The sequence below is a fragment of the Papaver somniferum genome, unplaced genomic scaffold, assembly GCF_003573695.1.
Source record: "Papaver somniferum cultivar HN1 unplaced genomic scaffold, ASM357369v1 unplaced-scaffold_123, whole genome shotgun sequence".
Classification (NCBI taxonomy): Eukaryota; Viridiplantae; Streptophyta; class Magnoliopsida; order Ranunculales; family Papaveraceae; genus Papaver; species Papaver somniferum.
Window position 1 is genome coordinate 302,115 of NW_020621381.1, and position 11,241 is coordinate 313,355.

At 39.6% G+C, this 11,241-nt stretch overlaps 1 protein-coding gene and 1 pseudogene across 1 annotated transcript; one reads left to right on the top strand and one right to left on the bottom strand.

Annotated features, from left to right (window-relative positions):
- Nucleotides 1-390: 390 nt before the first annotated feature.
- Nucleotides 391-1,017, bottom strand: LOC113330999 (uncharacterized protein Mb2253c-like). The gene has a single exon (XM_026577775.1). It carries the CDS (start codon nucleotides 1,015-1,017, stop codon nucleotides 391-393), a length of 627 nt encoding a protein of 208 aa, XP_026433560.1.
- Nucleotides 1,018-4,504: 3,487 nt separating this feature from the next.
- On the top strand, nucleotides 4,505-10,490 carry LOC113331000 (annotated as a pseudogene).
- Nucleotides 10,491-11,241: the final 751 nt, after the last annotated feature.

Consider the following 11,241-nt stretch of genomic DNA (forward strand, 5'->3'; position numbering starts at 1 on the left):
TTGGCAATTGGAGCAAGATTCTTGGAGCAATCGAGATTGAGCCTCCGTTTATGGCCAGTAGTAGCCAAGGCGTTGCAGACGACGATAAAGTGTTACCACCAACTTTTTCCCGTAAATTTCGCTATGAATATGGTTAAGCTGCTGCTGTGCCTCTTCATCTCCGAGGCATCTTGACAGGGAACCATCTGGGTTCCGGTGGTACAACATCCCGTGAAGCATGAATAAGTTTTCTAAGGTTTTGAGACTGACCTTTCCTTGCGAAAGTGAGCTGTTAAGTTCTTGAATAATCGGTGTTCTCCAGTCGCTGGTTTCAGTCTCCTTAGATTGTGAAAGCCATGTTGATGCCATGGTTCGTATTTTCACCGTCAGGGGATCTTCCAAACCTTCGAACTATAGCTTCGATGCTAATGTGGCTAGGCAATCAGCATGTCTATTGTTGCTATGGACAACATGTGTTATGGTTACATCAACGAAGTAATTTAGCAGCTTTTGCGCCTCGGATCTATATGGGGCCAGTGTCACCTCTTTCAGTGCGTATACGCCATTCATCTGGTTAACCAGTAATTTAGAATCTCCCATTATTTCCATACGCATGGATCCAGCTTGCTTGGATAATGACAATCCTATGAGAAAGGCTTCATATTCTGTTGAATTATTAGTGCAATGAAAGTCTAGCTTGAAGGAATGTGAGAAAACTTCACCGGTTGGGGACACTAAAACCACACCCTCTCCTCCGGTATTATTGCTAGGGGTGGAGGAGCCATCGAAAAGTAGTAGCCACGCTTCTTCTTTGACTAAAGAGATTTCCGGAAATTCTCCAAGAAGGTCTTCCTGCAGTGCTGTGGTACCCTCTCCTGGTAAAGTTGCTAGTAAATCTGAGACCGCTTGTCCTTTAATAGCTCTTGTGGAAGCACACGTTATATCAAGCTCTGACAGTTGGAGGAGCCATTTGGCTGGCCTTCCTATCAGGGCCGGTTTTGAAAGCAAGAACTTCACGGGATCGGACTTAGATATCATCACCACTTTGTTTGAGAGAAGATAATGCCTAAACTTCTGAATGGAGTGAATCAGAGCTAGGAACGCTTTTTATTACTTAGGGTATCTGAGTTCAGCATCCCTCAAAGTCCGGCTGAAGTAGTATATAGGGTGCTCAATTCCTTCATCATCTTATTGGGCGAGAAGAGCCCCGACATCCGTATCACTAAAAGCAGTGTAGAGACACAACGGTCTTCCTTTTACAGGAGATTTCATGACGGCTGGGGATGACAATTGTAGATGGTGGATTTTGGACAAGGGCTAAAATCGTAAAACCATAGTTATACATGCTCCTGATCCAGCAATCAGATGAGTATTGAGGCGCATGTATCTCAAAGCATGAAAGTTCATACCACAAGAATCTCTGGCTGAGAATACTGTCCCTCAGAGTATATGTAGATGTGTAGTCTCTCAGCTGAGGCAACAACATATCTCATGAGTACTGAGCAATTTCAGTAATTACTTCTATATAGAATTGAACGGTTGGACGGCTCCTAGACAGCTTGCCTGCTAGTATAGAGCATTAACGTCTTCTGGATGTAATAATGTTTTCCCTGACTATATAAAGAAAATATGACGCTTCAACAAGCTCATATTACTCAATTCTCAGATAATTAATGTTCTTAGACAGCATGCCTGCTAGTATATAGCCACAATTAATTATCTCTAATCCTTAAATTCATTAACTGAATATTCAAGAATATTTTACGTTCTTCATAATATTTCGTTACTTTAATTCGTGGTTCTTCCCAGCAGAATTCCATGGGTTAGTGATAAATATTCAATGTACGGGTGTCTGAGTCTCTATCGAGTAAGCCCCGACTAAAATGGTGCAAGTGTACTCACCAAAAATGCACAAACGAGCACCTGAATGCACGAACGAGCATTCGAAAACACGAAGGAACGATGAACCTATGCAAAATAGGGAGCATAATAATAAAAAAAAATATTAGCAAAGGCGCAAGGGGACTGGGCCCACCCACCGTCCAGTCACGCCGTGGCCAGTCACGCCGTGGCCAGTCCCACACCCAATTTTATATTTTATCATATTTTATTATTTTTCCCTGATCTCATGAAAATCCCTTCATTTGAACAAATCTCCTTCTTCTCAAGGAAACTCCCCGGTCTCATGGTGTTTCCTCGTATCAAAGAAATATTAAAAAATTTATGAAAGGTCGCGGGACCGGGCCCACTAGCCGGCCGACCATGCTCTAGCCGTGGCCGGTCCCACACCTTATGATTCCTTATTATTTTATTATTTCCCTAATCCCATGAAAATTCCCTGATTTCATGATATTTTCATCAACTCATGAAAAATAATATAAAATTAGGGAAAAGCTCAAGGGACGGGCTCATTGGCCGGCCGACCATGCCCTAGCCGTGGCCGGTCCCACACGCCCTTGTCTCATTATTTTAATATTATTTGTTTTCCTCATCTCATGGAAACTCCTTCACTTCAAGAAAACTCCCTAGTTTCAACAAACTCCTTGATTTCATGATATTTCTCTCAACTCATGAAAATAATATAAAATTAGTGAAAGTGCCATGGGACCATGCTCATTGGCTGGACGGATATGCCTTGTCCATAGCCGGTCCCACACTTCATGAATCCCTATTTTATTATTATTATTTCCATAATTTCATGAAAATTCCTTAACCTCATGAAGTTCCTCAGTTTTATGGTATTTCACTCACATCAGGGAAAATACATAAAATTGGGAAAGGTGTTGCGGGACCGAGCTTGCTAGCTGGCCGGCCATGCCCTAGCCGTGGCCAGTCCCACACCTTGCAATTCCCTATTTTATTAATCATTTTTCATCATCTCATGAAGATTCCTCAGTTTCAGCAAAACCCTGAATCCTTCATATTTTCTCAAAATGTTGCTCAAACGCGCATCAGAAAATATCGAAACTCTCAAGACTGAGACACGGACATTACGGTAACACGGGCATGTCTCCTTGACTGACCAAGGTTGGCCCTAAGGCTTGCAAATATCCGGTCCCATATGTTTTAATAATTTTGACCTAATTTCCTCAATTGCTCATATTGGGTTCAAACTCTTCTCAAATAACTTGGAGTTTGCTCAAACGACCATCAGCTGGTCCCACGATCACCAAGAGCCGGTACCATGGCCCTTGTTCGGTCCCTCATCTCTCCATAATCATATTTTACTACCTAATGCTCACACGAGTATTATTTTAATAAATGATTAAACCAGCATTTAATCATCCTTTCACCAACTGGTCTTCAGGAGACTTTGGTATTTTGCTCATTTGAGCATCTGGGAATTACATGGTCGACTCGTTCCCATGTAGCCGGTCCCTTCACTCTGTGGTTGATTTTCAATTAATCATCGATTGATCAAAAATTAGGGTTTCGAATCCAGAGCTCTGCAAAAATGTAATATTGAGCAGATTCAAATAATAATAATTTTATGATGATACCGTGATCAACTAGATGCCAGTATCTTAAATTAATATTTTATTTTATCTACACCAACAATTCATCAGCTGAGCAACATTTTCTCAGACGAGCAATATTTGCTCAGACTAAGGAATATTGGTTCAACTATCAATATTCAACAATTCAGCAACATTTGCTCACATTAAGTTATCAACATTTATTAGACAATATACTTTTGTCTCAGCAGGCATGTTCAATTCATGCGTCTCAGAGCATTTGCAAATCATGTTCAACTCAACAATACAAGGACTCATCGTCCCATAAAGTCAGCAACTGACTCCACAATCATGAGATGTCAATCGTGTCATATGGGGGATATTAACTAGGGTTTTGGTTTGGCCGCCTACGACATCTGTGTTCATACACACAATGAGAATGTAAGAAAGTCGTGCAATTAGTTGGAGGAGTTAGCAAAGTAGTGGGTGGAAAATTAACCAAGTCTCCGCACGATGAGCAACTGGTTTTGACACGATTTCCCATTTCCCCACTCATTGACTCCAGCAACTGTCACACTTCATGGGATCAAGGTGTTTACAATTATGACAATATAAATAAGTCTCTGAATCATGATTCGGAGGACAACACAATCTCTCGTCAAGCAGACAAACAAGAGATTAAGAACCTAGCGTTCAATCATTCAGAACTTAACTTATTTTCTTCACGCCGAATACGTAACACACCTACAATCTTTGGTCACCATTGATCCCACACATTTCTCAGCTTCCCTCTTACAGATCAACCCATCCTCTCTTATGACCGAATTGACTGTGGAACGACCATTGTCTTGGTTTAGGCTGGAGTCTTACAGATTGATCTCTCGAACTTAAAGAACTCCCTTCTTGCAGTGCATCTGTGTGAGGTTGATCATTTTCTCGGTTCAAGGAGTCTCCTCCGCACAGTCGTTTCCTCAATTCCATAAAAACTAGCAAATCGTTTTTCCCCATCGACAGATTGGAGACCACAGTGGGAGATCATTCTCTCGATTGAAATCTCACATTCTTACAAGATGGTTGATCTTAGGTGGCGTACAAGTACAAATCCTAACAAAAACGATGCTAGCACTAGCAACGACGCCAATGATGGTATCTCAGAAACCATTCCTACTTCCAACAATGGTGGTGACATCACTCCTCCTTAGCACAACACTGGAAATCATCCCCTATTCGGTCGGCATCCCGAAAAAGTCAGAGAAAATCCTCCTACTATAGGCGATCTCATGAAGGTGCAAGAAACTCTTGCCAAAAATTAGACTGACATGGCTGTCATTCAGAAAGAATTATTCAATTATCTCAAAACTCTCAATGACAAAATGTCAGAGAAAACTCAAGAAAATGGAAAAGCTAAAGAAACAACTTCGGACGCTGATCCTGAAGTCACTTCGATCCATGAAGTAGATGATGAAGAGGTTCCTAAAGCTAAAGCTGCAGAGTCAAAGAAACCATCCAGTTTCATCACCTGTGAAGAGTTGGAGCGCCTCTTGGAGAATGGTGTAAAGGATAAGGCATCCTCTTCTATTCACCGTCACCAACCCCCATACCCTGCTGCTACAGAAAGGATTCCTCTGCCAAAATGTTATGTTTCTCCAAAGTTCACCCTTTAAGATGGGACATGCAATGCTCGTGAACATGTTTCTCGGTTTCTCGAAGCTTTGGGTGAACATGAACATAACCATGTTGTCCGCCTCAAGGAATTTTTAAAATCTTTAAAAGGCAGAACGTGCACCTGGTACAACAACATCGCACCAGGAACTATCAAAAGTTGGGGAGAAATGATTAATGCTGTCTATAGAAAATATTTCTTCGTTTCTGAGCAGATCACTCTCGCTGACCTCGGAAGGATGTTTCCAAAAGCAACGATCATCCTAATGATTATGTGAAAAGGTTTAGGGTTCAATCCCTGGACTGTCATGATTCAAATGTTACGGAGCAGCAACTTATGTACTTGTGCATCAATGGAATGATCCCGGTCTACAGAGCTTTACTGGAAAGTCTCTGGTTCCAGACCTTTTCAGAACTTCATGAAAGAGCTAAGAGATCAACAACTACCTCACCTGCTTTACTGGAGTGAGCTAAAGCTACAAAAGCTTAAGAACCACGAGAAACTCGAGGTAGCAGATGTTTGATCAACAAACAGTACATCCTCCAACCTTCCACAAACGTTGTTGCAGAAGGGAGCAAACAAAAAGCCAAGCCACCACTACACCAAATTCCTGGATTCGTAACAGGCTTACTGGACGTTACGAAATTTCTGTTACAAATGGTTGTTACGGAAAAGTTGTAACACGCTGTCGCCGTTACGAAATTTTCATCTACACCGTGTATACCTAAGATAATATCTCCACCCTTCATTCTATTCTCGAGATGCATCTCAATCATAAAACCCTAGATTTCATTCCCACTGCACATTACTACATCTTATCTCTTTTTCTCCGCCTCATCGTCCCTCTTACTCTCTGTTGCTCTCTCTCATTCTCTCTACCCAACCCAGAAGAACATCCTTCGATTCAGTTTCTTTTTCTTTCCTTGATTTTTCCTTGTAGGTCTCTGTGTTCTTCCAACCTAGAAGATATCGATTTTCATTCTCAACTCGTTTTCTGTTTTATCTTCTTTTTCTTCTATGTGATTTGAGATGCAAGATGAAAGTTTAGTGATCGAGAGCAAAAGGAATTGATCGAAGAATAGTTGTTGGCAGTGATACTGATTCGAGTGGTGGATCCAGAATCCGCTAAAAAGGTAACCTGAAGCTATAATTAGGGTTTCTTTTGATTTGATAATTGATTCGTAGGAAATTGAATAAGGAATTCATCTATTAAGATTTTATTTCTACATACAGTTTTGCAGATCTAATTGATTATGACGTCGAGCTATCTTACCTTCTTCAGTCACATCCGAATTATTTTTTACCAAAATTTGACGAAGGCGCTTGAAGCTCAGGTTCCAAAACCCTAACTCTCTAATCTGTATCATTTAGTGTTTGTTTGATCAATTTTTATTTTAGATTTGTTTTTGTGATTTTGTTTGAATTTCAAAGGGTTATTTTGGATGCTGAAAGACAAGGAAATTTTAAGGAATTGGTTCATGTTCAGATTTATATTGATGGTCATATTTTGGAGAATCCAGGTTTCAGCTCTGCAGTTCTCCAGAATTCTTTGATTTTTACTCGTTTATTAATTGATTAATTGGGTGATTATTATTGATTCTGTAGAGGCTTGTCCAAGTATTGGAAAAATTAGAGTGAAACACAGGGGAAAGCTTCTCACTCTCTAAGGTATTGTTACTAGCTTAGTGTTCTGTTCTTTTTGGTGTTGCATTTTGATGAAATAGTGCTTACATCTTTTTGCTTCAGGTCTTGAGAAAACTTGGATGATGCATCAAAGTTTTTGAATGACAAAGTTACAAAAGTTGTTGTACAATACCTGCCTACTTCAATGACTTTCAAAGGACAGCAACAAAGGATGCTGGAAGAATTGTTGGTTTAGAGGTTCTTCGTATCATCAACGAGCCAACTTCTGCTTCATTGGCCTATGGGTTTGAGAAGAAAAACAATGAAACAATTCTAGTGTTCGATCTTGGTGGTGGTACCTTTGATGTTTCAGGTACTTCATTCGAATTTTGAAGTTTATTTTTGTGCAATTCATTGTGTCATATGAGTCATGTATTACCAAATATTGTTTTAGATGTAGTCTTTTCAGTTTTCAGGCTTTTTGAAGATGCCTAATTTAGAAACATGCTAGTTAGATGTTAAAATGGACACTTTGATGAGCAGTTGTCTGTGGTTTAAGTGTATTGATGCTTTTGAGGTGTTGCTGAATGTTCAAAGGCTTGAGAGTCAGACTCCAAGTTTTTCTTGAGCATCAGTGTTTTAAACAAGCTTATATTGAATACGCTTCTCTGCCTCTGTTGTAGTTCTCGAAGTTGGTGATGGAGTATTTGAGGTGTTATCTACCTCTGGAGATACTCATTTAGGAGGTGATAACTTCGACAAGGTTGGTGCAGGCTTTCATTTGTGATGTACATGTGTAAGCTTACTATTGTGTACCCGTTATGCTTTGCAGTTTTCCTTTCATTACTGCAATAACTGATGGTCCCAAGCACATCGAGACCACTCTTACAAGGGCCAAGTTCGAGGAGTTGTGCTCAGACCTTCTTGATCGGTATGTAATCTCCTTTATTCATCAACAGCAGTATTTTGACACATCTGGCTGTGAGACTTTCGTAGATCTAACTCCTGTCTTCTCTTGGAAACAACTTTCTTAGACTGAAAGTTCCAGTTCAAAACTCTTTGAAAGATGCAAAGCTCAGTTTCAAAGACTTGGATGAGGTGATCCTTGTTGGTGGGTCCACACGTATCCCAGCTGTCCAAGAGCTTGTTAAATCATTGACTGGTAAAGACCCAAATGTTACAGTGAATCCTGATGAAGTTGTTGCTCTTGGTGCTGCAGTTCAGGTTAGTTTTAAATTTTTTCTTGTCGTAGTTGATATATACTCATGCAAGTGACAACATAAATCCACAAATACTGGGATACTTAACTGTTTCTTGATTTTTGAACCAGGCTAGTGTTTTTTCTGGGGATGTGAGTGACATTGTTCTCCTGGATGTCTCACCGTCGTCTCTTGGACTGGAAACACTGGGAGGTATGATGACCAAGATCATCCCGAGAAATAGCACATTGCCCACTTCAAAATCAGAGGTGTTCTCTACAGCTTCAGATGGACAGACAAGTGTTGACATAAATGTACTACAAGGTGAAAGAGAGTTTGTGAGAGACACTAGGTCACTCAGAAGCTTCCGTCTAGATGGTGTTCCTCCAGCCCCATGCGGTGCCCCTCAGATTGAAGTCAAGTTTGACATTGATGCAAATGGTATTTTGTCTGTTGCCTCTACTGACAAGGGTACTGGAAAGAAGCAGGACATTACGATTACTGGTGCTAGTACACTACCTGGTGATGAGGTATGTTTCTATAGACTATAACACTATTTCTTCTGTAGCTTTTACTCTTTCAATTGATGAATTGGCAAATCTCAAAGTACACTAGAAGTTGAGCTCCTTGCAGTATGAATTTTTGTTTGATGAATGCGAAACTGTCTCTACGATTGTCACTTGTCAGGCTACTTAGAATTGCATCTCTTTATATTTCGACTTATCTGCTCAAGTGTTCAATTTTATCAATGCAATATATCCAGGAGTTTATATAGATTTGGTGTAGTTTATTCTGATATTTAATTATTTACTAGGCATTCAAGTTGACCGTGGCTGATCCTGATACCATTCTTGATTCCCTCACACGTGAAGTCAAAGAAGTTGGCCCTGATGGACAAGAGGTAAAGCTGGTTTCTCTGCCTGTAATTTGCTTAAATTCCATATTGTTGGTTTTGAAACTGATGGGGACATCTCGATATGTTTATAACAGAATACTAAAGTGATACCTAATTTTACGTGGCTGCTTGTATTTCAAGCCATTTGGAAGGCTTTGGTGGGACTAGTTTTAATTCTTTAACTAATCAGATGAACCTACTTATATTTTTACGCAAATTTTACTATTATTGGATGGAGCGTTTGAAACATGGATAATTAGTACTGTAACTAGCTAGCTGAATGATGTTTGAGTGCATTCCCTTATAGTATGTAACCATTGTTTGTCATTGTTCGGTTTGCAGGTTAATTGAATGATGCTCGGTTATGAGATCAGAAAGGTTGGAGAATCCCTTGGCAATTTTTGTAAGTTTCAATGTAGGTAGTTTCTATGAACTTTGTAAGTTTCTATGTAGGAAGTTTCAATGAACTTAGTAAATTTGGTGGGAAGTGAACTGCAGTGGGCTTGGCATCAGCCTTTGTGAACCTTCTCGATTACAAGTTAAGTATTCACTTGAATACTTGATTGATTTTCTATTTCTTACAATTGTGTACTCAGTTCTGGTGAGAGAGCTTATTATCTTTGGTAGGTTGCAGGACCAAAGATAGTGCCAACTTATGAAGCTTATGGACTTTTCCCGCTGAAAGTACATTAACTGAGGAGGATGTTTCATCTATTTCAAGTAAAGATGCTAAACTTCTTTACTTACGTAAACTATTTCCTTTAGCAATTGGTTCCAAGTTCTCTTTCTCATGTACTACGTATGCTTTTGGAAATTTAACCACTCCAACTACTTTTTACTACCTTGGCTTAATGGAATCTTATGAAGCAGGGTATACTGAATACTTGTCTCCTTCTGAACTGTATTTATTTGTAATGCATCTAATGTATGCTTCTAAATCCTTTCAGAAGCAGTTGGAGTGGATACAGGTGTTTTGGAGCTTAAAGAAATAGGAAGACAATCGGAAATGCTGTTCTCACTAGAGATATCAGGTAGTGCTACTGTGAGCACGGAGAAGTTCATATTTTTTTCAAGTTAACCTAGAGATTGCTTATAATATATGGTTTTTACCTTCAGTTTATACTTGCGAGGGGGTTGGCATCAACATGTGTACCTGCTGTATTACATGGTAAGTACTTCTCTTACTTCCCTGCAGCAATAACTTCTCCCTTCTAGTATGTCTTATGCTCTAAGTATACCTTACTACCAACATCTAAGAAACAAAACAAATTGGTGTTACACCCACGTATTTATTGGTTGTTTACATTTACTCGAACTGTGTTTCTTCCAGTTTACTTGTCATAATAATGCTGCATGTTGTATTTTGCAGGATTGCATACATCAAGTTTTCTGATGCTCAAGCTTTCAACAAAGCAAGCCTGTAAAGGGTATAAAGCTTAATTGCGTTTATTTGAATCATAAGAAAGGATGGAGAACAAAGCAACTAAGATTTGTAAGTTTCATGTATTCAAGTATTGTAGGCAGTTAGTAAGTTTCTATGTGTTTGGAACCTTCCATGTATTCCCTTAGAAATTTGATACTTAACAAAAAAAAAAAAGTTTGGTACTTGAGAAATTTTAGTTCTTTTGTAATATAAATCTGAACTGAATGAAAGTGATATGAATAGATTGAAGAAATTGTTGTTGAGTGTGGATGATGAATGTATACAGGCATTGAATTTAGAATTCCGGCTTGTTTCCGGTAGAAAATGAACTGCCAGTCGGCATTGACCTGGTCAATATTGACCAGGTCAATGTTTGACTAGCAGTAATCTTTCTGATGTTACAAAAAAAGTTCGTAACGGCTTCAAGCTGTTTCAAATTGCCACGTAGTAACGGCTCAAGCACGTTATTAATATGCCACGTTGTAACGACCATGTTGTTACAAATAATTCGTAACGGCCCTGCTGTTACTACGTGGCATTTTGTAACGGGCTGTAGCTGTTCTATCGCCGTTACAATCCAGAATTCGTAATGGCTACATTGTCGTTACGAAAAAATGTAACACCCACTTTTGAAACAGGCGAAAGCCGTTACAACCCCATTTCGTAACGGCTTCGATCTGTTTCAAATCCCAGAATTTGGTATAGTGCACAACGCAAGCATGCTTCCTCAGCTCCTTCAAAAGCACAAAGGAAGGAAAATCAAACTCGGAATACACAAGCTCCAACCCAGCACGAAAGCTGATCAAGCAGAAGCTGACTTCCCTTTTCCCATTGAAGAGGTGATCAAATTGTTAGAAGTCTGGATCCAGGGTGGTGCAATCAAGTTGCCATATGTCAGGAAAGAACCAACTGAAGAAAAATTGAGAATCCTAGGTACTGTCACCTTCATAGATTCATCAATCATCCAACAAGTAACTGCAATATTTTGAAGCACGTCTTCAAAG

Coding starts and splice junctions, on each gene's coding strand:
- LOC113330999 (XM_026577775.1), bottom strand. CDS start 1,017: ATGATATCTAAGTCCGATCCCGTGAAGTTCTTGCTTTCAAAACCGGCC.